The sequence below is a fragment of the Rhinatrema bivittatum genome, chromosome 16 (assembly GCF_901001135.1).
Source record: "Rhinatrema bivittatum chromosome 16, aRhiBiv1.1, whole genome shotgun sequence".
Lineage (NCBI taxonomy): Eukaryota > Metazoa > Chordata > Amphibia > Gymnophiona > Rhinatrematidae > Rhinatrema > Rhinatrema bivittatum.
This window is the reverse complement of record NC_042630.1, coordinates 31,835,597-31,861,604: the sequence shown is the minus strand read 5'-3', so window position 1 is coordinate 31,861,604 and position 26,008 is coordinate 31,835,597. Positions and strand designations below refer to the sequence as shown.

General features: G+C 45.9%; 1 protein-coding gene across 2 annotated transcripts; it reads left to right on the top strand.

Annotated features, from left to right (window-relative positions):
* Nucleotides 1–2,512: 2,512 nt before the first annotated feature.
* On the top strand, nucleotides 2,513–25,777 carry POLR3GL (RNA polymerase III subunit G like). Of its 2 annotated transcripts, XR_003853053.1 has the most exons (9): nucleotides 2,513–2,756; nucleotides 4,532–4,700; nucleotides 9,808–9,937; nucleotides 10,297–10,365; nucleotides 10,986–11,042; nucleotides 11,499–11,572; nucleotides 16,120–16,227; nucleotides 17,204–17,418; nucleotides 20,099–20,192. XR_003853053.1 is itself a non-coding variant. In XM_029580623.1 (8 exons), the coding sequence occupies exons 2-8, from the start codon at nucleotides 4,581–4,583 to the stop codon at nucleotides 17,288–17,290; spliced, it is 645 nt and encodes a 214-aa protein (XP_029436483.1). In that variant the 5' UTR covers nucleotides 2,904–3,027; nucleotides 4,532–4,580; the 3' UTR covers nucleotides 17,291–25,777. The 2 variants fall into 2 exon arrangements, 1 of the variants encoding a protein (XP_029436483.1); XM_029580623.1 differs by lacking the exon at nucleotides 2,513–2,756 and adding an exon at nucleotides 2,904–3,027 and having other exon boundaries at nucleotides 17,204–25,777.
* Nucleotides 25,778–26,008: the final 231 nt, after the last annotated feature.

Here is a 26,008-nt window from a genome sequence, read left to right as displayed (position 1 = left end):
CTACCAGGGGAGGTCTTTTAAGAGCAGGTCAGACACGTCTGAGATGGGTACAAAATAGCAGATCCTGCTTGAAGGCACAAATAGACAACCCCTTGAAATCCCCTTCCAGCCACATCTTTCAGAAAACACCCCAAAACCTTTACTCACATCCTGCTGTGTGTGTGTGGGGTGGGACTTATCTATGCACGCACTTCCTAATAAACCATCCAAGCATTTTTTTGGATGAATATACTCTGGATATATAGCCCATCATTACTATATGCCAGCTTCCTTTTGCCATTTGTGACTTACGTTCTGATATTTGCTTTGTATAGAAATGAAAAGACAGAGTTATGTTGTTAAGAAATGGGCCGGCCCAGTGGCAGTGCACTGCCATGTTGAGGACCAGGATTTGATTCCTAGGCTTCCACTCCCCAGGTCTCCCAGGGCTGCCAATGTTGTGGAGGCAGTGGAGTCATGGTCATGGTGCAACTGAGACTCCTAGAGGCTGGATTTAAGGCCCATGACTGCAGAGTTCCAGAAGGAGCCTGACACATGACTCCCAAAAGAGGCTTCTCACTGTAGTGACTGCACTAAGTGAGTTGGAAGGGAGATATAAGAAAAAATGCAAGAATCTCGAGACAGTTATGAAGGCTTGTGTTGCCAGTCCTGTTTCCAACTGAGCTGGAAGTGCAATTAAGCAAAAGGAACCTGCTAGGTAAAGAAAATAGGAAAAAGGACGTTAAGCTACAGCATCAATCCTGCAAAGAATCAGACAGCAGCTAAGCAGACTGAAACTGTCAAATAGCATCAGAAAGCTTTTTAATAAGGCCTTTTCTGAAGCACAAAACTGTAAGCAATAAAATTATTTTTGCAATCCTTTATGGATGGGAATATTGTTATGGGCTGGCCCGGTGAAGTCAGCGACAGTGCTGTGCGAAAGGTCCTCAGTTTGTTCCCTGAGTTGGGTCTTCTGCTATCTGAGTTGGTTGAAAATAGATGTGCTGTGGAAGCAGTGTTCATAGCCTCCCCAGGATGAAGCCTAATGGCTGGATTTAGGGCCTATAACCGCTAGGTTCAGGAAGGAGCTCTGGTGCATGGTTCTTGGCCCAGGACTGTCACCATAATAACCAGATGGCTTATGATGGTGGGAGAGGAAAATCACAGGGTAATTGCGAATGAAGGCTCCTCGTGCCAGAACCCAACCCTGGTTGTGATTGAGCTGGAAGTCCAAAGGTGCAGAAGGAAACTGCCAAATGAAAAAACAAAAGATACAAAGTTGAGAGTATTTTTGTCTTCTTGCAGAAGTGCAATGAGACAAATTATTGCAACTTTGCATCATGAAAAGTTGCAATAAATCCTATCACTTATAGTTGTACAAAAAATTGTCAACTTCTTCAACAAAGAACTTGATTTAAGTTCCTGTTTGAGGCAGAGCATGGGGACATCTTTGCATGGAGGCAAAGGATCAGAGAACCACTACAGGTAACATACTTCTTCGCAGGGTGACCATTTTGCTTCATTTTTTCAGGTCAGGCTGATCCAGCCCCGGGTTCACCCCAGTGCATGCATGGAACTGTAGCTCTGATGCCCTTAAGACAAGCTAATTTTCATCACCAGGCCTATAGTCTTGTGAGCCAACCAGTTGCTTGAAGGCCGTGGCCTGGCAACAGAAGATGGTAGCCTAGGATCTCAGGGACAAGAAATCCTTACCGAGTGGATTGCTCTGGGGATGTGTGGAAGAGATGGCTCTGACCAACTGGCTGGATCCTCTCTGCCCTTTAGGTCTCCACGGATACCCCCCATGGAAATGTGCTCTGAAAAGGAGCTTCAGTTACAGAACCTGGACCGCAGAGCAGCAAATTACCACCGTTTACTGCCTTCAGCTTGTGCACCACATTTAAGATGCAAGAGGGTGCAGGGTGGGACTTCACATTTACTAGCAACCGAAACAGCTCAAGACTCTGTAAGGAATGAGTGCTCATGCTGGATAGGTAGAAAGGGACCATAATTGACATTTCATTCACAGTGCATGCTCTCTTCACAAACATCTCTCTCAGGGATCATTTTGCTTAAATGGTATTCCCTCATATTCCATCAGCGTCTCATTTTATTTTTTCCCCCCTGAAAGCAATTTTGTTTTCCCACAGGAAAGTCAAAGCCGAGGGTGGGCAAGTGGCGGCCTCTACGAATCCCTGCCTCCGCTTTCTCTTTCATTGTACAATAGTAATGCCCCCCTCCCCCCTTGCTGAGCTGTGAGCTAGCAAATCACACCAGGGGGGTCACCGCCTGTAGGTACTCGGCCGGACCTGGCCGGAGAAATGTATTCACGTATTCCCTCTCCCCCATCGTTACTGCCGCCCGCAGCGCGAGCTCTCGCCTCTTTTTCCCGCCTGCGCACGCGCCTTTTTTTTTTTCCATCTTTAGGCCCCGCCCCGCCGGATTTATATTTCTCTGTAGGCGGCACTAACGCTTCAGCTTCACCGTTTCTGACCGGGCTTCGTTTCTTGTTGCGCCAGCTCTTTCCCTCCTGCTTCTCCGTAATGGGCCCGGCACTTCCGGGTCGGCGGTGGCGCTTCTGCGGCTGTTGGCGGAGAAGAAATGAACCCTGGGTTTCGGGGGCTTAGTCTCGGACGCCCCCATTTCCAGCTCCCTTTATAACAAAAAAAAAAGTTACATATATATATATATATATAGAACAAAAGGTCTAGGGGCTGCTGAACATTGCAGCCTCTAGCTCCGCTCACAGAGGCAATATGTCTGTCCTGGCCATACATGTAAGTCCAACAAGAACTTCTCACCCCCCAGCTTGGATACATTTTGGGGGTTTGGGCTTTTTTTTTTTTTTTTGGCTTTCGGAGGAGTCTGCAAGTGAGCAGAGCTGGAAAGGCGCGGTGGTATTCACCGAGGCCAGGTTACACTTGGGTTGTTGCAGGGCTTGGGAGGGATTAGGAATTGTGCTGGATGGGTATAGAAACCCAAAGCTGCAAGGAGCAAAGGCTAGCTAGACCATAGAAGCGGGGGCATCCCGCAAGACCCCCACAGTAGGTATGTTGCCTGACTCAGGTTCATTCTGACATCTTGATCCAGTTCTAATTTTGCCTGTTTTTCTTAGAGCCATTGGAACTGCAAGTCCATGAATTCACTGGTGTAAAATAGGTACTGGCTCAGCCTGTCAGGGTTGCCCTAGCTCAGGATAAGTGGCACCCACAAACACACGATGAAAGCCAGCATTAGTGCACTCCATTTGAAAACCATGTCAGACTGATACAGATCGTTGTTAAAATTAATCCCCCCCGAAGCAGCCGGGTGGTGAAACACAGGACCGTGTTGGGGGGCCTTCAACCAGTGTCTATCTGAACCTCGGAGTTGCCGAAATAAAAAATATTACATGCAACAGTTCAAATGCTCTACCAGGAACTCACTTTTTTCTTGCACTTTTGTTGTGTATGCTGATAAATTCTGAGTGCAAGTGGTGCTCCGGTGTGTCGTTGGATTTATCAGTTTACCAGACCATAAAAGTCAGGGCCCTCAGTTGTTGTCTGAATCCAGTCCCCCTTTTCACACTACTGTTGAAGCAGAAAGCAATGATGAAGTTACAATAACAGTGTATGAAGAGAGAGATGTATTAGAATATGGGCTGCAGAATTTTGGACCAACTGTAGAGGTTTTAATTTGTAATGAGGAAGAACTATGTATAATGAATAGCAGTAATCAATACTACACAGTAGTAAAGACTGTACAACTGTGCAAAAAGTATCAGGTTCTATAAAAGGGTGGAGACGTCTACTCATATGTAACTTGAAAAAAGGGGATTTCAATACAGATATTGCAGAGAAGAATGGCTCACGACTGAGAATAATTCCAAGGTTTCTGGCTTGAGAATTTATTGGAATGGCATGGTCTTTAAATGACAGAGTTGAGGGAGATTCATGTAACGAAAATGTGCTTAAGCTAATGATTTCAATTTTGGAAATGTTTAGCATTAGCTTATTGTGAAAAAGCCATTGATTGGCATATTGTTACTAGTTTCATAGTATGATCCCAAGAATATGAATATTGGACGAAGCATTGAACATTGGCATAAATATGGTAATTTACCCCAAGACAGGAGAAGATCTTACAGATTGGAGCCAAGTACATATTAAAAAGAGTGGCCGAAAGTGCTGACTCCCGTGGGATCCCTTTGACCACGTCATTCCAGTCAGAGAGAGCATTACCTAAGCAGATTTGCTGCATTCAATTTGAAAGAAAAGAGGTGAACCATTTGAAGACAATACCATAAATATGCAAAGAGGAGAGTCTAGATAAGCAGTATTTTGTGATTTAGGGTGTCAAAGGCTCCAGAAATGTCCAGTAACACCAAGACATATTGAGCGTCATTTAACAAAGCCACGAAGCAAGGTGTCGAGATTCAATACGAGCAAAGTTTCTGTACTGTGTGCTCTAGGGTGTGGGTTAGAACTATTTCAATGCAGAATGATTTCTGCAATCACTTTTTACGAGACTCTTATTTTTAATAATTCATTTTTGGATTTCTGTTTCATTATAGTGTTGGAGGACCCACAGCTGCGTGATCTGAAGTTCCTGTGCAGTTGGAAATGGCTGGAAGAGGCAGAGGAAGGGGACGGGGTCAGATGACCTTTAACATAGAAGCTATGGGAATTGGGAAAGGAGATGCCCTGCCCCCACCAACCCTGCAACCTTCTCCTCTGTTCCCTGTGAGTCCAACTCCTGCTATGCAAAAGCATCTGATGGGATCCAGACTTATGTACAGACACACACAGGGGAGAATAAGTCACACAAAGTTTGTTTCCTAGCTAGTCCTGGTGTTATATAAATAATGACTGCTTTAAAAGATTAGACCAATTGTGAGATGAGGAAGGTTATGCTAAAACCGTGGTGAAACTGGCTAATTAGGGAGCTGATGTTTTTTTTGATAAAATCCACACCACTTATTGTGTAGGCACATATTTATTTATAATAATCAGAAAATATAATATACATCATTTAGAAGTTCATTCAATTGACAGCGACAGAGCATTGCTCTTGATTGTTTTTGTTCAGATTTACCAGTTCGCTGTACCGTTTGGTGTATTTTTGATAGATTTTAATTAGGGAGCTGGCCATAACTGAAAGTGACTCTTTTACTCCCCTAAACTAAATTTTCCTAGTGTGTAGACAGATGGACTCAGGACCAATGGGTTTATGCTCCCCTGCCAGCAGATGGAGACGGAGTCAGGTTTCAAAGCTGACATCACCCTCGATACACCCCTGCAGTGACTTCAGCTCTTCAGTATTTCTCCATCTCCAGCAGATGCAGACGTGCTTTCCCTATGGGGATCGCTGTACCTTTTTTGAAGAAGAAATCCTTTTTTTTTTGTAATTGAAATTTTATTGGAGTTCATCTAAATACAATACCATAAGATATATCAATACACAAGGTATATTAATTACACAATGATAGCAACAGTAGTAAGCTGTCTTCTGAATAACAGAAGCCATACCCGTCATTGGTAACAAATAGAGCCCCAAAATAGTAAAGATACAATGCTCAGAAATCAACCATATAACACAGAGAAACCCAATACCAACCCCCTCCCACCCACCCACCCACATTATCATATGCTTGCCATCAAAAAGAGGGACATTATATCCCAATACCCAGGAGGTCATATTGAACAGGAAAACCCCAAAGGGTTACAATGTAGTCAGCACCAAATTCTTCCAACCCTTATATAGTGACCACACCTTTTCAAAAAGATGCAACAACTTATTCTTAATAAGCTGATATTTTAGTGAGAATAGTCTCTCCACTTTATTCTTGACATCCCTAAGACACGGTTCCTGAGGGGTCTGCCATTGCCTAGCTATCTCACATCTAGATGCAATAAATACATATCGAGCTAGAGATCTTTCATTTGAGGTGCCTTGTGGGAGCGGAGCATTGAGAAGAGCATTCACAGCATACTGAAGGATCCTTTCTAGCCAATGCATCACCTCCTCCCACAGAATCTTAATAGAGGGACATTCCCACCACATATGAAGAAATGAGCCAGTATCAGAACAACCCCTCCAACACCTAGCAGACTACGAGGGAAACATTTTATTAAGTTTATGTGGTGTCATATGCCAGCGGTATAGTACTTTATATCCATTTTCCATATTAGACCTAACCGTATTAGGCCTAACCAAATAAAATTCCTTAGCCTTCTTTGCCAAGCTTTCAATAAATAGTCCGGCACATTCACACGTAGAGTCTGAAATAGATAGGTACGTTTCGGTAAGATATTCAGTTTGATGGCTGCTATCCGACCGACCCAGGAAATGTGGTAGCGGCTCCATTCTTCCAGGTCTTTACAAATTCTAGACCATAATGGAAGATAATTCAAACGAACTAAATCCTCCGAGGCACTGATGAAAACCCCAAAATATTTAATTTTATGGCTGGCCCATTTAAAAAGGAATTTCCTCCTAAGCGATTGTTCCTCATCAGGGGAAATGGTAATGTTCAGAATTTCAGATTTTTCCCAATTAATCTTATAGCCTGAAACCAGACTAAAAGATTCCATTTCATGAACAAATGCAGGAAGAGATTCAGCCGGGTTTGTAAAGGTAAAAAGAACGTCGTCAGCAAAGAGAGATAGCTTTGAAGAGAATTCCCCATATGATATGCCCCTAATGAAAAGGATTAGCTCGACTCCTTGCAGGAAAGGGCTCTAAAAATAAAGCGAAAAGTAAGGGAGATAGAGGACACCCCTGCCTCGTCCCCCTGCCCACTGAGAAAATAGAAGAGTAGCCCCCATTTACCTTAATAACACACTTTGGGTTAGTTATACAATTGCCTAGGGTTTTAAACAAAAAGGGCCAGTGGACCAAGTCGAACGCTTTCTCTGATCGAGGGAGAGGACCAATGCGGGCACACTCCGCTGCTTAACCCACCAGATAATATCTGTTATCTTGCGTACGTTATCTGCTGCCATAAGCCCTGGAATAAAGCCGGCCTGATCTGAATGAATAATTTGAGCTATGAAGCTGTTCAATCTTGTAGCTAAAGTTTTGGCTAATAGCTTCAAATCTATGTTAAGCCAGGATATCGGGCGCTAGGAGATGCAAAGAGATGGATTGCGGCCCGGCTTAGCCAAAACCGTAATGCCCGCTAGATTGGAGGAAGAAAGTAAAGTGCCACTAAAACCATAGAAAGTTAAAAGGTTTAGCCAAGATGGGAGTTAAATATTTAGCAAAGACTTGATAGAACCGAGAAGTGAAGCCATCAAGAACTGGTGACTTTCCTGGGTTTAGCGACTTTATTGCCTCAGATATTTCTAGTTCTGTAATTTCCTTATCCAATTGAAGCTGATGTAAGTCAGAAATAATGGGAAAGGAAACATTATCCAGATAATTATCAATGTCCCCAGAAGAAACATCAGCAGCAAAATTATATAAATTTGAATAAAATTGCAAAAAGCCCTTTCGAATAGACTTATTATCAGTCAGAATATTCCCTGATTGGTCCTTGATCTTAACCACCGTAGTTTGAGTCCACCGTTTTTTCAGTTTATTAGCCAATAATTTCCCGGCTTTATTGCCCCCCTCGAAAAATGAATGTTGAGCTAATTCCATCTAGTGTGCTATTGGCGCAGCCTCAAGACCAGCCAGCTTATTACGTAGTTCAGTCAACTGATTATAAACTTGAGGGGACACTGTTAAGTTTATGTTTAGATTCTAAGCGACCTATTTGGGTCAACAGGAGGCTTCATTCATGTTCCTTCACTTTTTTAATATAAGCCGCTTCAGATATAAATATTCTCCGTATCACAGCTTTCAGGCAGTCCCATCCTACTGGAGTGACAGATCCATCATCGTTCTGAATTAAATATTCCTGAATAGCTCCGCCTATCTGATCAACAAAAGGTGTATCATCTAGAAGGGAGTCATTCAGTCTCCAGAATCTTTGACCTTTATCATAATTGTGAAAGGACATTGTAAACCAAACTGGAGCGTGATCCGACCACAACATGGGTTCAATCTCAGTTCTGGGTACCCGATTTACAGTTCCCTTATCCACCCAAAACAAATCAATACGAGAATAAGTTTGATGAGGGCTTGAGAAAAAGGTGCAATTTCGCGACTTGGGATTTCTCGACCTCCGTATATCTAGCACATTCTCCTGAGACAAAAGCCGCTTAAGTGCTTCCCTAGATGATTTAGGATCTGAACTTCACCCCCACGGAGTTATCCAAGATTGGATTTATGGTCATATTGAAATCACCCCCTATGATTAAATTCCCTTCCACTTTACCCTGTAAGAAACCCCCCAAAGAGTAAAAAAAAAAATCCCCTTCTGAAAATTCGGAGCATATAAATTAAGAAAGGTATAAGTCTCCCCCCCCACTCGAATAACAAGCATTAGATAACGACCCCCCCGGATCTGAAGAACATGATTTAAGCTATAATGCCTACTCCGGCATATTTTGCTAAAGGAGAACACGCAGCCCAGTACTGATGGGGAAATTTATCAGAACGCATTAGGGTCTCCCACCTTCTCTTTAAGTGTGTTTCAGTATCCGCTTGTAATCTCTCTAATTCTTTATAAATCAGTCGCAGGAGTTGAGACCCTTCACATTTACGAAATAAACTTAAATCCAGCTATGGTATGTAATTAAGGCAGTAACCCCCAAGAAAGAGTTAGCAAAAGATCTCCCCAAACATTGTTTTAACTCCATATCAGTACCCCACAACCACGTAATCAGGTGCCAGAAAACGGTATTTGCTGAATAAGTGACCCCCATTCGCAGAAATCCCGCCAAGCTTTCCCTATGGCAAAAAAAACCCCCCAAAACTTCGAGAAGCATCTACTTAGAACATCAAACCCTCCCCCTCCAGGAAGAGTGGAAAACCAACCACAATTCGAAAACCACCGTAGGAGGAAGTAGAATAAAAACCGGGATAAAACCTCCCCTCACAGGCGAGCCAAAATTGAGAAAACTAACAGATATAAGTGCACAACCATAAAAATAACGTGCAGCCGGCATCCATCGAAGCAACATAATTATTTAGTGCCATCTGCAGTAAACACATGCACATGAACAAGCTGTAAGAATAAAAGGTTAAATCGCTGCCATTTCATAATCTTACCCTCTAAGCACTGCCGCTTAGACGTGCAGGCAGCAGGGGAGGCGAGCTTTAGCGCGGGTGTTGCTGCGAGCCGGTGTAGAGGAGCCTGGGTGCAATCCACTTGCCTGGCTTGATCTGGGGTTATGAACAGGGAAGGAAGATCGGTTCTTACCTGCTAATTTTCACGCCTGGAATACCACAGGTCGGTCCAGAGACCCGTCCCCCTGGTATCAAAAGACCAACATAGTTGTGATAAAGTATTAATGCAGGACCTGTTCCTATTTGAATACATTTTGAACGTTAGGACTGACGGGGTTTCAGTGCCTTTGTCAGGGGGCTTCAACTGCGTTCACCCTGGTAAGGGGGTGTTGTTTATTGCTTTGAGTTTGTAGCTCTGCTTGGCTTGGGTACAGCTCATCACTGAGGGACCGCAGGTGGCGCGCTCGGTTAAGTAGTGGTGCCTGAAAAGTTTTTATTCTCTGCCCCCATCTGCTGGTAGGGGATGCAAAACCCACTTGTCTGGACTGATCGGTGGTATTCCAGGAATGAAAATTAGCAGGTAAGAACCAGTTTTCCTTTTTGCTACTGTTGTGGCTGACTGCTTGTTTTCGTAGCCTTGTTTTAACGATCCCAGATTTGTATTTGAGCGTGCAGCAAATGTGAATGAACGAATGAATAAAGGTGCTTGCCTATTTTGCTTCTCTTCCGCAGGTCTTGGAGTATAAGCCCGTCCCGCTCTTGACAGGAGAGGAAGTGGAGTATATGCTGGCCTTGAAGCAGGAGCTGAGGGGGGCAATGAAAAGCTTGCCTTATTATGTGAAACCTGCTGCCCCCAAAAAGGGTGGGTGTTGCATCTGTGTCCTTCCCACCACTCCACAAGGCAGCACAGAGAAACCACCTCTGGTTTTAATAAATAGTTAGTCTTGTACAAGTTCCTGGAAACCACCGTATAAATGAGAGAAGGCAGTGAAGGGGGTATAAGGGCCTGTATGAAGTCATTTGTGACTATGAGAGCCTATACCCTGCCATTAGTGGACGATTTTTTTTTTTACCTCTCGCTCCTGAAAAGTTTGGCTGGTGCCAAGGTTTTCTAAGCGTTTTTCCCCCATCCCCTAGATGCAGGCTTGATTTTTGTTAGCTCCCAGGCCCAGCAGCTCTTTTTTTCTTTTGCTCTGACTACTGTTTGGTTTCCCTTTTCAGATGTTGAACGATACTCTGATAAGTATCAGACGTCTGGACCTATTGACAGCGCTATAGACTGGAGCCCGGGTGTGTACTCATCGACTTCGGTTTTGTGCTCTTCTGTGGGGTTTCCTAAAAGGGACATTGTCCAGTCACAGTGACAGTGCATCGTATGCTATTCAACTGCGTTTCTTTATTTAAGGGAGCACTCTCCCCTCCCCCCCCCAGTCCTCCCTTTAAGCTCACTTTCTTCAAGGTAGGCTTAATAGCACATGTATTCTAGGAATGCTTGATTCTTACAGCAATGTGTGACATCATTTTGTCCTCTGTAGATGCACATTAAGGTTTGATGCACTTGTCTGCTAACCATGAACTCCCAGCTGCTGTTACAGTTAGGATTCTATCTGGGCCTTTGCTTGTTGAAGATATCTGGGTTTAACTAGCATAAACAAATGATTTCATAAGTGTTGTTGCAAGCTAGGCAGGTAAACCCCTCTCGGGGTTTAAGGCAAGATTTTTTTTTTTTTCTCGCTTGCAGAAAAAGCTTCATTTCTGTCTCATTCTACACTTATTCAAAATGAGAAGGTAGAATTCTTACTGGCCTGCACTGTATGAAAATTCGTCTTTCGGTAGTAAAATGATTTGAAAGTAGAGCAGGGAAGACAGAGGTGCGCTTATCCAATAATCACAATCCTGTTTTTTTGCAGATTGGCAAAGGCTTCCCCGGGAACTGAGGATCAGGGTGCGAAAGCCGCAGAAAGAGAGTCAGTATCAAAACATTACGCAGCCGCTGCGTTTTACCGATCCGTTATTGTGTGAAGCAAACGCTCTCAGTGTTTTGGAGATCTGTTTTAAAAACAAAGTTAATACAGCCATGGAGGTTGCAGTCAGATAGTCTGGAAGGGATTTTTCCAGAAACTGCTGGCTGATGTAGCAAGGCTGTGGCCTTGGCTTCAGTGTACCCACCTCCTCAGCTGAAGGAGGCTGACCAAAGTCTGACCTAAGTCGAGGGTGGGCTTTGGGAGAAGGAGGTGGTGGTGGAATTGGAGCGGCTAATGGGGTTATTACAAGAGCTGTGCTTTCATCCCTTGGCCCTGGAGATAGGCAAGATGCTTATCACGGCCATTCCCTTAATCCAGGCACGCACCTGCAGTGGAAAAATCACGGGAAGACGTACTGCGCAGGAGAGGCAGGTAATTGTCCGTTTGCTTGATTTGCAGAATCCAGCGTTATCCTCCCCAAACGTAAACAGAGGATCCCAGTGGATAAGGAGGAGATCATTAAAAAGCTGGAGGTAACGTCTCCCTGCCCTTGGATACAATTATATGAGCACACACACCAGTAAATAAGTGGAGAGGCGGACTGGAAGCTATCTGCTTTAGGTCTGAACTCCTCTCCCTTCTTTAACTTCTCCCTGAGACTGTGAGAAACAAAAGTGAGGGGTGTGGACAATGTGCTATTAATGATTTAAAATTAAACTCAGTATTGGACATCAGAGCCACTGGCAGCATACACAGTGCCGCGTGTCAATTCCACCTACAGATGTAGCAACTCTGAGAAATCATAGGACCTTCCATTTTCCCCAAAAATGGAGTAAAACTAGGTTCCCTGTACGTACCCGGATCAGTCCAGACCGTGGGTTGAGCCTCCTGTCCAGCAGGTGGAGACAGACCAAAACTGAAAGGGTATCCTATATCAGGACAGAGCCTACCCTGCAGCCCTTCAGTATTTGTCTGTCTCCAGCAGATGGTACAGCTCACCCTGCGGTTCTCTGATCTGGGCTAGCCAGCCTTTTCTACCTTTCCCGGTTGGTCAGGATCAAGCAAGTACTTCTATAAAGATTTTAAAATGAAAGAGTTATTGGCTCTGATGAATTTTTCTCTCAGGAGACGGTTCTGTCTCCTCGCTCTTGCGGGGCTTAGGGGGGCTTGGCCCCTTGTGTATTCCATAGCCTAAGCCCCCTTTTCCCGGTGGTTCTGTTGTGGGGTGAAACTGGTGGTCCAGTCACTCCCCCCCTGCCTGGATGCTTTTGGCTCGGGACCCTGCTTACCCGGCAGGGCCCTCAGGGATGCCAATTCCTCTGTCTTTAGTTTGCTGAGATAAAAAAAAAAAAAGAAGGTGAAAAGCCCCAAGTCGGTTTGTTTGCTACTTCAGGGCAATTTTCTTGATTTCTCAGCGGCAGCCACGGTCTCACTGACAGGGGAGCGTGCAGGGTTCATTCCTCTGCCTCCGCTCCTCCCGACAGCGAATCTTACCTATAACAGCTGATTTCTCTTCAGATCGCGGCTCCTCTGCCTCGGCTATGCCGCGATCCTATTGCTGTCTCGCCTGCGGGGAGCCCTCGACACGTTTTTCGTGCGAGGGACTCTGCTCCGCCTGCCTGCCGGGTGGGGAAGGTCCCTCCTCGGCAGCGCCCGCAAAGCAAGCCTGGGGGCACGCTCTGCTCAGCGCATGACCAGGCTGTTCCCGGGTCGGCAAACCACGGGAACGGCGGCCATCTTGGGGATTTCAGCAGCTCCCAATTCGGAGCTGCTGGGCGCAGAGGAGTCGGATTTTTTGGGGTCCCCCCTGATTTGAGCCCCGCGTGGCCTCTAGATGTGGTCCTTGACCCCCCCTCCCCTCCTGCAAGTCTCGGCCTCGTTTTTCTTCGGAATTTGTGCTCCTTATGCACAAATCCTATCTGGCCAGCTTGCAGGAGGAGGAGGAAACCGCACCAGGTCCCCTGCCAGCGAAACTACCGCGGTTGGACCCTCCACTCGCTCAAGCGGCTCCGGATGCACAAGGGTCTGTCCGGGTGGTCCCGGGGGCCCCTTCCTGCCCGGACCCTCCGGCACCTCTGGGGACCCCTGTCTCGGACCAGAATCCAAATCGGAGGTTCTCTGTCGGCAGGAGGTCGACCAGGTTCTAGCTCTGCTGACCTCCCTCGGTTGGATAGTCAACTTCCCCAAAAGCCATCTCCAGCCTTCCCAGGTGTTGGAATTTCTGGTGGCCCACTTCGATACTCGGGTCGGCAAGGTGTTCCTATCCCGTGCTCGAGCCCTCAAGCTCATCGACCAGGTGCGCAATTTTATTTCGCTCCTACTCCTGACGGCATGGGACTACCTCCAGGTCCTGGGAACTATGGCCTCCATCATCATCCTAGTTCCCTGGGCGTTACAGAGAGCTTTGCTATCCCGTTGGCAGCCGGTGTCGGAACAATTTCAGATGGTTCTTCTGCTTTTGGCCTCTTTCATCGCCAACATACAGTGGTGGCTGTCGTTTCCAAATCTTCTGAGGGGCTCTTCGGACTCCACGGTGGATCATAGTCACCACGGATGCCAGTCTCTCCGGCTGGGGAGCCGTCTGCAAGTCCCAGACCACGCAGGGATACTGGTCCCCAGTCCAATCCCGGTGGCATATCAATCGGCTGGAAGCTCGGGCGGTTCGTCTGGCCCTACAGGAGTTTTTGCCCCTGCTCTGAGGCAAGGCGGTACGAGTCCTCTCCGACAACTCCACGACAGTAGCTTATATCAACCGACAGGGAGGCACTCGGAGTCGCCTAGTGGCCCTGGAAGCCAGTTGGCTCCTTGCCTGGGCGGAGCATCACTTGGACTGCCTGGCGGCCTCCCACATAGCGGGCAAGGAGAATGTGAAATCCTCGATTTCCTCAGTCGCCAGCGTCTTGATCCCGGAGAATGGGAGTTCTCGGCCGAAGCCATGGAATTGATCATCTGCAAGTGGGGTCCTCCTCACCTAGACCTAATGGCGACCTTGAGCAATTCCAAAGCCAACCGGTTCTTCAGCCGCTGGAGGGAACACTGTTCAGAGGGAGTGGATGCTCTCGCTCTCCCTTGGCCCTCGGATGTTCTCCTCTATATGTTTCCTCCGTGGCCTCTCGTGGGGAAAGTGCTATAAAGAATAGAACTTCATGAGGGCCCGGTCATTCTGGTGGCACCCGAATGGTCCCACAGGCTGTGGTTCACGGATCTGGACAACCTGGCATTGGACGGGCCTCTTCGTCTCGGCCATCTTCCTCGTCTGCTTCGGCAGGGTCCCGTATTTTTAGACCAGGCGGATTGCTTCTTTCTAGCAGCCTGGCTTTTGAACGGAGACGGCCGAGGCGTAAGGGCTATAAGGAGGAGGTGATTACCACTCTTCTGCGGGCACGTAAGCCATCTACCTCCCTGGCTTATGTTCGGGTTTGGAAAGTCTTTGAGAATGTTTGTTCTGAATCGGGTATCTCGGCGCGTTCAGCTCCAGGCTCAGTGGTTCTCTCTTTCCTACAGAATGGCCTCTCCAAGGTCTTTCTTTTAATTTGTTGTGCGTCCAAGTGTCCACTCTCGGTTCTCTTCTCAGTAGGGTAGAAGGCCACTCCTTGGCGTCTCACCTGGACGTTGCTTGGTTCTTGAAGGGCACCAAACATTTGAAGCCACCAATCCATCCCACACGTCCGTCTTGGAATCTCAATTTAGTCCTCCGGGCCCTCTGTGGGGCTCCATTTGAACCTCTCCGCCAGGCCACCTTAAAGGACCTAACACTTAAGGCGGTGTTCTTGGTTTCTATTTGTTCCGCACGGCGGGTATCGGAGATTCAAGCGCTTTCCTGTTGGGAGCCTTTTCTCCGTTTTTCTGATTCGGGTGTCTCCCTCAAAACTGTTCCTTCCTTTTTGCCAAAAGTCGTTTCTTCCTTCCATGTTAATCAGGCGGTGGAGCTTCCCACATTCTCTGCGGAGGATGTCACAGGTTCCGCTGGGGGCGATCTTCGTCGGCTTGATGTGAAGCGAGTGTTACTCCGTTATCTTCTGGTCACCAATGAATTTCGAGTCTCCGATCATCTTTTTGTATTCTGGAGTGGACTAGATAGGGGCAAACAAGTTTCTAAGACTACTATTGCTCGTTGGTTGAAGGAAGCGATTGCCTCGGCTTATATTTGTCGAGGCCAGGCAGTGCCCGAGGGCTTGAAGGCCCACTCTTTGCGTTCTCAGGCTACTTCGTGGGCAGAGAGTCAGTCGGAAATCTCCGCAAGAGATTTGCAGGGCCGCTACATGGACATCACTGCATACTTTTGCTTGGCATTACCGTCTGGATGTGCATGCACCGGTCTTTGGTTCTTTTGGGCGGCAGGTGCTTCGAGCGGGACTGTCTTGGTCCCACCCGGTTTAGGGAAGCTTTGGTACATCCCACGGTCTGGACTGATCCGGGTACGTACAGGGAAAGGAAAATTAGTTCTTACCTGTTAATTTTCGTTCCTGTAGTACCACGGATCAGTCCAGACGCCCTTCCGTAGTTGTTTTTCCTTTTCTGCCGTCCACTCGAAGCTTTTTCTACAGGACTCTGGATGAATGTCACCTATCATTCTCTTAAGGACACCGGAAGCATCTGTATTGATGGCCAAGGATATGCAAGAGCGCTATTCTACAGAGTCCATTCCTTGTTGATAATTGGTTCGTTTGTTACTCATTTCAGACTTGTTTACTTGCTTGATCTTTTTTCGGGGTTATCTTTGTTCTTTTCTGCTTTGACAATGGTTATACTGAAGGGTTGCAGGGTAGGCTCTGTCCTGATATAGGATACCCTTTCAGTTTTGGTCTGTCTCCATCTGCTGGGCAGGAGGCTCAACCCACGGTCTGGACTGATCCGTGGTACTACAGGAACGAAAATTAACAGGTAAGAACTAATTTTCCTATATTTTTTTAGGGGTAATTTTAAATTTGAAAAAAAAAAAACAACTTGTGCAAAACACCAGCTGCCAACTTTGTATAACTTTACTTTTAATATTCTTGATGGGTCTTCATTTGTATCCCATTTGCCAGTCTTTTGAAGATTTAGTCTAGAACTTAACTGTGCGATGTTTAAACCATAGACGCTTGAGAAGAAGGAAGAGGAAGTGACATCAGAGGAAGAGGAGGAGAAACAGGAGGAGGAGGAAGAGAAGGAGGAGGAAGAGGATTATGACGAGGAACATGAAGAGGTAACCTGGTCCTGGTCTGCAGATTTGGTGATAGCGCACTGGCACCTTAATTTTTTGATTTTCTAACATGATTTTTATTTCACGGTTGTGTTTAGTGGATATCAGCAAGCTTGGGTTTAAAAATACTCAAAATATTTTATTTGCTTACATTTATCTCCACCCTTCCAAAACAGTGCCCAAGATGGCTTACAAAACTTCTAACAAATAAAAAGTTAAAATTTCAAAACCATTTAACATAATAGCCAAAATGAGATATAAAACCAACAGATGGAGAGTAGGTTTTAAATTTCTTTTTTTTCCCTTTGTATTCTTGCTTTGCGTGTGTTTTCCCCCACTGTATTCATAAGAATGGTCCGTTGGGATGTTAATTCTCACTTGGTGCCCTGCGCCATTTATTTAATTTAGTTGCACATTCTTCCAAATGGTTGTCCCATGCAATTTCCAACAAAAACACCCAGAATCTCATTCAAACATTAAACATTAAAAACAGCCGACCACTGGAAACACATCATGTGGTGAAGGCAACCCCCTTCACGGCAGCACCAAGGTCCATGCAGAACGTATTCCACCCATGTTGAAGCCGTGTTATGTTACTGAACAAAGTGTTGGGGGGGGGGGGGGGGGTTTATGTCATCACAGAAACCAGTGCCCTTTCACATTCTGTGATAAAACCTCAGGGCGCCGGCATTATAGGACCTTTGCTAGCGGTTTTACCTTCGGAGAGAAGTTGTGTCTCTTTGAGGTTGCTCATAAGGCTTTCCTTCTGTTGTGGCGAGGGGCGGGGGGAGCCATCGTTTGAATTTTGGAATGGTACCGCTCAGCTGCTAGTGGATACTCTTACATTTCAATCAAGAAATGACCCCAGACTAGAGAGAGGCGAGGATTTGTGATGTAACAGGGTCCCGTGCAAAGCTGGTGGCTGCTATGGGACCCCACTGTCTCCTTTTATTAACGCCTTTCTCTCTCTGTTTCCAAGGAGACGGATTACATTATGTCCTACTTTGATAATGGAGAAGACTTCGGTGGTGACAGTGATGATAACATGGATGAGGCGATCTATTGACATCCGAGAAGAATCGGGGGGGGGACGGAAATATCCCCCCACCCCCTTTTACAAAGTTGCTTTTGGGTGCAGTCCTCAGGCCCCGCTGGGCACCGTAACTGCTTCCTGCGGACGAGTGAAAGAGGAAGGTAAGCGTGACCAGAGCCAGCTGTGGGCAGGGAATCGGAAAGAACTTTCAGTCTTTGGCGAGCCGGCCTAAGTTTGTTCCCTTCCACAAGCAGAAGAAACATTTCTGCCGGATCTGAAGATTCAGGACAGAACTCCGCGTGTGGGCAGAGTCTGGAAGCAAACTCTCCGGGCGATTTGCAAAGCTGCACGAGCAGCAACCACCACAACAAAAATTGTTGAAACCGCATCCTCTCGTCCCATAACCTGTCTGTCGTGACAGACACGTCGTCCCCAGTGAAGGCTGAATGGTTTTTGAATGAGTCTCGGATGTCGTTGGCATTTGGCAGTTTTTCAGCTCTTTTGTCGTTTGCTATTTTTTTTTTTTGTAATCTACGAAGATTAATGTGCCTTCTAAAGAGGGGTAGAGCTGCCGATTCTGAAGCAGACTTTCCAGATTGGGCCCAGCAGAGGGAGCTGATGATATGTGCAAGGCAAACACCATTGGAAGCCGTCTCACCAAAATCTTTTGCGGCCTGTAGGTGTCTCTGCTCATCTTTTGACAGTACAGAGAGCCCTGGATATATCTGCCAGCAAGGATAACCTTTACTGGTCCTGCAGCGTTTCAAAGACAAAAGAATTGGGCAGTTCTTCTCCGGCTGTGTCACGTGCACAAGACAAGTTTTTACCAAAGCAGTTTGCTTTTCTAGGAAGTTTTATTTCCATAGTGTTAAGGTAGAAATTGCTTTCTGCGGAACGTGCAGCTGTAACCGGGTGCTGTCATTCCAGGCCAGTGAGAAGCAAGCTGGTTTTACTCCCAGCACAAAGCACACTGGAATTTGTAATCTTTTACAGATGAGGCAACCCAGGACCACAAAACCCCCACCAGGCACTGAATTTGGAAGTGCCAAGTAATCCTTTACTCTTATCTTTAAGAGCCTCAGCAGACACTGAGGTTTAGTTTTTGGAGAAGAAAGACCCGTTGCACGGAGAACCAACCTTGCTCTCCATTAAGACCTTTAATGGTTTCCATGTGGACTTAACCAACCGACCCAGATCATGACTTACAAAGTTCTGGAGGGGGAAGTTATTGTTAACCTAATATATTTTGATATATGTAGTGTAGTTTTTTGGGGAAATAGAAAGTACTAGAACATATTACAGAAAGTTTAGGAGATGGGACATAGCCAGGTAATGTTGCTATCAGTCGGCCTGCTCATGCTGGGGTGCGGTGGGTGGCTGCACTGCTGAACCTCCCCCATACTAATCCTGCCGATGCCTCTCTGTCCCAGAAGGTTTGCTCTTGGGGTTGGGGGAGCTCAGCTGGGTAGAAATGTGTGAGTGATGAGGGGATTCACTCAGGTTCAGCTGCACCTCCCTTTTCTGTGGCTTTCTTTTGGCAGAGAGAGGCCGAGAAAGCTAGGCTGAGAACAGGTCCTTAATACCCCCTGCTCCCTTGGGGATTCATTCGGGTAGAATCTTTTTTCAGATATTTTCTGCTTATCCTCTGGCAGGCTGGATCAAAAAGATAAGAAACACAGTAGTCATTTTACCTTTTTATATTTTTTAACTCTTATCTGCTCATTTGAATATTGGACCAAAATTTTCCAGAGCTTTATTTAAAAAAAAAAAAATCCTTTTTTTTTTTTTTTTTTTTTATCGTTGAGATTTTTTAACCTTTTAGGGTTTGGGGATTTTGAGGTGGAAGGCCAGTTTTTCATCCTAACAGGCTGAAGGTCTTGCCTCATAACTCCGGGTTTTTTTTGGCTTTTTAATAGGTAAAACACGCATTAGTTTTAAGGATTTAAATGGTTTTATTCCTTGGGTTGCTTTTCTGCAGCTATGCAAATATTTCAAAGTCATTTTGCAACCGGTGAAGCCAAACTTAAGTCTGACTGGTCTAAGTGAGTTCCTTTAATTTCACGTACGTGAAGGCCTGAAGAGGTGAGCAGGGGGGAGCCTCATGGCATGGAAGGATTATTCATATGAATATCTTTCAGGTACACTTTCTTTCTGTGCATTGGGGCACTGGGTACATCCTCTAGAGGAAACAACAGACACTTTCATGTAACAGAGGTGCAAAATGCCATGTAGTGTACTTGCATGAAATATGAAAACGGTATTTTCGGCTTATTAAAAATGGATTGACAGGTTTGCCGTGGAAGGGGGCAGTGACTAACGAGTCTATGTTTCGGTGAGGGAATGCTCTCTAGAGGTCGCGCCCTTCTCGAGGGACCCGTACCCTATCGCTGTAAGATGGAAGCGCTAGTCTGGGTCTGCATAATCAGATCCTGCCAAATACACAGGATAAGGAACGATCGGCAGCCGTCGAATCCTGTTTTCCGTTGTGCGGTCTTTTTTTTTTTTTATTTCTGAAGAAGCTGAGGTTCCAGTATGTCTGTGCGTCCGAGGCAGAGGCATGGAAGAGTTGGTGCATCTGTGGAGTAAGGGGGACATCTTCTCTTTCGTTACCTATCTTTCGGCAGCAGTCTGCATGGGCTGGTGGGCAGACGAAGCCCGGCATGCAGCCGGAGGCTGCTGCACATACCAGCGGGGGAAAAACAGATTTCGACTTGTTTCAACTCTGCCATGATTTTAAAGGCTCATATCACAAATATTTTGACAGTCTGCCAGCTTGTAGGACATTTGTTTTATCTTTTTTAAATGGCACATTAAATAAAAGATTTATCTTTTTTTTTTTAGATGTTCGTTTCCACAGTCAACTCAAATTTGTTTTGAGGAGAGAAATCTTAGTTTTGTTCTGTCCCTCTTTGAAATAATAAAAAGTTAAAATGTTGTTCAGATGTCTGGTTTATTGTTCGTTTTACAGGAATTTAAGCTGGGCAAGGCCAAGTGGCAGAAGCTGGGCATGGCCATGCGGAAAGTCCTAGGTTTGATCCCCGGGCCTCCTGGGGGGGGTGGGGATACTGCAGAGGCAGCGTTCACAGCCCCCTCCCCTGGGGGGAGAGGGAGCCATGGTCTTGGCTGAAGGGTGACATCTAGTGGCTGGATTCAGGATCCACGATTGCAGGGATCCGGAAGGTGCCCTGGCGCCCGGCCCGGGACCTTCGCTGCAGTGCCTGGGCTGAATGTAAGCGTGGAGGGAATATAAATCAGAACAGTCCCTGTGTAATTGTGAATCAGATCCCAGGCCTAGTTCTGATTGAGCAGGAGAAGGAGAATTAACTTTCATAGCCAAGGAGAACTGCCCCTGACTCAGTGACTAAGCTGGGCTGGAAGGTTTTGGAAACGAGTGGGGTTTTTTGTGCAGTCTGCCTCTTCCCTTTTCATTTCCAGCGCTTTGACCCCCTTCTTTCTCCAAACCCAAAAACAAAAAAAAAAAAAGGTCATTTTTAAATGTTGTCCATTATTGGAAACGCTCTTCAGACCTATTCTTGCTGGTTGTTTCTGTTTGGTATTGAATTCATTACAGATTTTCTTAGAATGAAGTCCTGTAAGAGCATGTTCTGTACATTACGCATTACCCAGCCCGTCGAGGCAGTGTGAAGTGGTTTTAAATCACTGGTCCTTGATTGCTCACATCCTAATTGCAATTTAGGTTAAAATACTGTCCTGTCGCTATCGTTTTTTGTTTTTTTTTTTAATATTGAGCAGTAAGAAAATTACAAACTTAGCACTGCAGTTCAACAAAAATCGTGCAAAATTACAGAAATAGCAGCATCGAATACAATCTTTCGGAACCACATAAGACAGCTTGAGGTTGCAATTGCCAGTCATGATTCCCATTAACCCCTCAGCACCCCTCGCCCCCTTCCAAACCCCCCCCCCCCCACTCCCAAAATTATCAAAAAAATGAACACTACATTTATTTTTAATGTTCATTCCCCGCTGGTCTATTCTCCTTTTCTGGCTGCTGTAGGTTGCATCTCAGCTCATTTGCCTGTTCTTCTTCCAAGTAGCAGAAGCCATTGCTTTGTCTTGTCTTCAAGCATTTATTAAAGGAGTTGGATTTCAGATTGAATGACTTGCCTTTCCGAAGCCAGGCACAAGGCACGTTACAAATAGGTAGCTCCCTGCCCCAGAGGGCTGACAGTCTAAAGGGTTCCTATTGGCTAAGCATTTTTCCTATAGATACAAAATGGGAGAAAACCTTTAGTGAATCAGGCCCTCGGTTTGTACCTGAAGCAACGGAGGGTGAAGTGCCTTGGCTCAAGGCCACAAGGAGCATCGGTGGGGAGAAGCGGGATTTGGACCCCTGGCTTCTCCGGCTCTCAGCCCCCTGCTCCAGCCATGCCGCTTAGGATGTGCCTCTTCATATTGGGAGCCTCCAGCCTTAAAAGGAGGGAGAACTGGTTCTGGAAACGGTGGGCATGCTTGTCCCAGTTGGCTGTTCATTTCCTCTAAAGTTACCCATGCATTGAAAAGGAGGATGCAGGTGGGGGGGGAAGGGAAGTATTTTCTTTGCTAATACACATTTTCAAACTGTAGCAAAGAGGTCTGCAAAACAGAGTCGGCTCTTCTTATAAAAGCCCCGTGGCTACCTGGAACAAAAATTATAATAACAACTAGGTGTTGCTACCTGGAAGAGTAAGCATGAAAATAATTACTGTAGTAGGAGTGAGTATGCTGGGTGTGGCACATGTATGTTTTTTCATGGGCAGATCATGCTTACGATGATGACTGTTCAGAGCAAGCAGTGCGTTGTGAATGTAAGAGGTAGGTTCTCGTAATTTAAATGGTCTTATGAGGGGATGGTTAGGGAATGTGTTAAAACAATGCAGAGGAAGATTTCTTCCGCTGCAGGTCAGATAGCCCAAAACAGCCAAGCAACCGGGCAGACTTGCAGAAAAGAAACGTGTCCTTGATTCCTTTCTGATGTCTGCTATTTCAGCTTAGTGTAGTTTCTCCATGGAGACAGTAAATGTGCCATGCACACCCAGCAGGTATCCTACGCAGGCGGGTATGAAGCTTTATAACTCCCTTCGACACTGCAAGCCAGGCCCCGCACCACAGGCTGTCAGCGGGCAGAGTCCTAACCCTGTTATGGACTGCAATCACCAAGAGCCATTTCTTGAAAGCAAGGCTCCGCTTTCTTTTCTGCTTTTCCTTAACGGTGCTCTTTGTGTCATCAGTAGCTTGCCCCTTTTCCATATCGCAGAGCTGCTGCGCAGTAGGCATGGCCATGTTTGTAATGGGAAGTGTCCTGAGTGGAAGGAGCATTTTGGGACTGTGGGATGTTCTCGGAGGTGGGATGAACTGGGTTTTCGTGTGTGTGTGTGTGTGTGTCTGTCTGTCTGTCTGTCTCCATTTCCTTCTGGACTGGTTTCTTTCAGTACGAGCAGTTTTAAGCCTCCCTGGCTGTTTAGCAAGCATCCCATACAGTATGGGTCATGTCAGCTGTAGCACTTGCATCCGAGCTGTTTACTGAAGATCAGGGCCAGGCCTGCAGTTTTTCCATAGCCTGCCAGTGGCGGCTGGAATTTGCTCTTGTTCTCAGGCTCTTTCCAAGAACTGTGTGGTATTTTTAACTTCTCCCAAGGAAATGATGCAGATGTAAAAACAGGAGCGGGGCGAGGACACATTTCCAGAGCCTGATGTCTGAAGAGCAACATCTTCACATGCCTGATCAGTTGAGCAACTAAGTACAGAATGAAGAGGAATGAGATGACATCTGTTTTCCAAATGCCTTTGTTGTTGGCATCTGTTTGGCATTTTGAGTTGTTTTTTTTGAATCTGAGCTTAGCTGTTGCAAAACAAAACAAAAGTAGGTTTGTGATGCCTCTTGGTTTCTGTTTCCAAGGGCAGGTCCTGAGCATCCCCTAACTCTGTAACCAACTAGGCTACACCGATAGTAAACACCCACTTGAAGGGCAGGAGCCAGAAGCGAGGGTCCTTCCCTGAGGAGCTGCATCGCTTCTCCTTGGGTTCCCTGCTAGCTACGTAACCATTGCCTTTACCACCACCCCAATCCCCACCCCCAATCGCTGCACATATTGAGCCTTTGCTACACCTAAGGAGCAACTCGAACCGGGTCAGCTGAGGATAGCATGTGCTCATCTCATTCCCTTCTCCTGCATCCAGTTGCTTTTCTTGGGTTGTTTTAGTGATGGGCAGAAGAAAGGTCACTGTGCTGTGCTCAGGAGCTCTCCAGTTCCTGATGGGTGGCATTTACTGGATCATGGGTGGGTGCATACAAAAATTAAAAACATGAGGGGTGGGTGGCTTTCACATTTTTATTCCTCTGATTTTCAGTTTAGTTTTTTTTGGTTTTTTTTTTTTAAATCGTGATCGTCTATCCACCACAAGCACTAGCACTGTGGATGGTGATTATGGATCATGATTACTGACTATAGTTTTTCCGCCCTTTTCTAGTTTCATTCTACTTTCACAGGCCGTTTCCTAGAGAATGAGCCCCCTGTCTGCTCCTGAAGAATGTGACTGCTTAATTCTCCACTTTGTTCCTTAAACCACTTGGGCACTGATGAAGCAAACAGTGGTGTAACTACGTAAGCTGCTTGGATGGAGAGTCTTAATGTGTTTGTCATTTGGATGCCATTCTTGAGAGTTCACTATAAGGGATAGGAATGGAACTTTCCGTTTGTAAGAACAAATGGCCTGAGAGTGGAAGGATGGGCATGGATAATAGATAATACATTCCAATAGAGCATTGGCGTAGCCAGCATTGATTTATTTGGCAGGGCCAGAGGTTAAAATGGGTGGGCACTAGGTGGGGGGTGGGAAAGGAGAAGCTGAACATTCTCTCCCATGCACACACACACACACACACACTCACACTCTGTCACACACACACTTCCCTCCCACCCTTACTTCCTTCCCTAACCTGACACCAGCACTCTGCTTTCTATCCTCACCAACCAACCCTGGACACTCTCCCCCTTTTTTCCCCCTCCTAACTGAGGCTGGCCCCAGGCTGATCCACTAAATTTTGCAGCAGGAAGGCTGATGAACGAATGGTAAAGCAAACATTTCCTTTATTCAGTTTATGAAAATAGCCTGGTAAAGTTAAAACAGGTCCTTATTTATTAAAAAAAAAAAAAGACTAGCCTTCATTTCCTATCCCCCCTCAGCCTGCTACTTGCTAAATGACTGGTCTGGAGGTACTAAGGAATGGGACACGCTGCTGTTACATGAAGTCTAAATGCAACATAAAGGGCACCTGCCCAGGCCGCATGTGGATCCCCTTACTCATGAATAAGCTTTTTCCCAAGGTTTCTGGTCGCTCTTCAACCAGACTTGAGAGAAACACTGAAAGCCTCAAACTGCTTTGTATCTTGTACGGTGTCCATGAGCTATCCCATTTCATGGTATCCTCATGGTCCAGGCATTACCCTCAAATGTCTACTGAACTGGGTACAAATCAGTGTTCAGGGTGGGAGAGACTATGCTGCAAGATCCCCGGGAGAAATGACAGTAGACCGCTACTACTTCCTCCTTCTAGCCCGCCTAGTCTGCGGATGGGCCCTGGCCCTCCCATGGCTACACCCCTGCAATGGAGTGGAGGAGCGGCCTAGTGGTTAGAGCAGCAGGTTGAGAATCGGGGTTCAGATCCCTCTGTTTCCCACCAAAGTTCCATGCGACTTGGGACAGATCAGTTCACCCTCCCTTGCCTCAGGTACAAACTTAGATTGTAAGCCCTCTTGTGCAGGGATCCTGCTTCCCGTACCCTGAATGTAACGCTCCTTGAGCTCAGATTTGGAACAATCCAAACTTGGTGCACGACTGTGGAGCACATTTAGGTTATTTTCTTCAGCTCAAGCCTGCAGCGAGTTTTGGGAGTGCAGAATGGAAACCCAGGTTCCAGCCCCACCCTCACCTTACGTTGTACTCAGATTTAATATTGTAAATCTCCGGCATAGAAATGTTAAGTTTCATTGGAAGTCACGAAACGTAATGCTTCCATCGCTCCAACAGCTGTAGAAATCAGATAGTTATAATGACAATAGAACAACAGCCCTAGATGCAGATTAATTTTGTACACCACTTGGATAATTGAGGTAAAGCTGGGCTCCTTGAGCTGGAGCATTTGCTTAATGGCTGTCTTCAACCATTAAGCAACACTTCTATACCTCATTTTTGGCCCAAAGATCATCCAAAGAGGTGTACAACACTCCATATAACAGTTTCATCATATTATGGCATTATTCAAATTAAACAAAATAATAGCAACATAAAAACCAAGCGCAGCCTATAAACCTAGACTATCCAGTACCAACAATAGTAGCCACAATCCTCATCAAAAACATACAATCATGCCAAAGCCCAACCGTCCTCTAATTCTAATATATATGATTTGTTTGTTATATGAATACATTGTCAATCTATATGTCAATCTGTAATATGTATTTCATGTTGTAAACCGTTGTGATCTTCATTTGGAAAGACGGTCTAGAAAATGGCTAAATAAATACTTCTCAAGTAAGAGTCAAGTCTTCACTCTTTTTGCGAAAGGCGAAATAATTCAACTTTACCCTCTGGGATCAGCTTTTATTTCATTTTTTTTTCCTCCTGATTGCTGTGTCTTCAGAATGGCTCAGACCAGAGAAGAAATCCCATCTGCTTCCAGAAGCCAGCAATATCTAGCTTCCTTCTTCCAGTGGAAACCTAGACATTCACCCTTCTAGATTAAGTTGG

Bases quoted from the DNA above. Each gene is read 5' to 3' on its own strand.
- POLR3GL (XM_029580623.1), top strand. From the start codon at position 4,581: ATGGCTGGAAGAGGCAGAGGAAGGGGACGGGGTCAGATGACCTTTAAC. The intron at 11,043-11,498 runs GTCAGTATCAAA...CTTGATTTGCAG, and splicing joins GCGAAAGCCGCAGAAAGAGA to AATCCAGCGTTATCCTCCCC. The intron at 11,573-16,119 runs GTAACGTCTCCC...TTTAAACCATAG, and splicing joins AGATCATTAAAAAGCTGGAG to ACGCTTGAGAAGAAGGAAGA.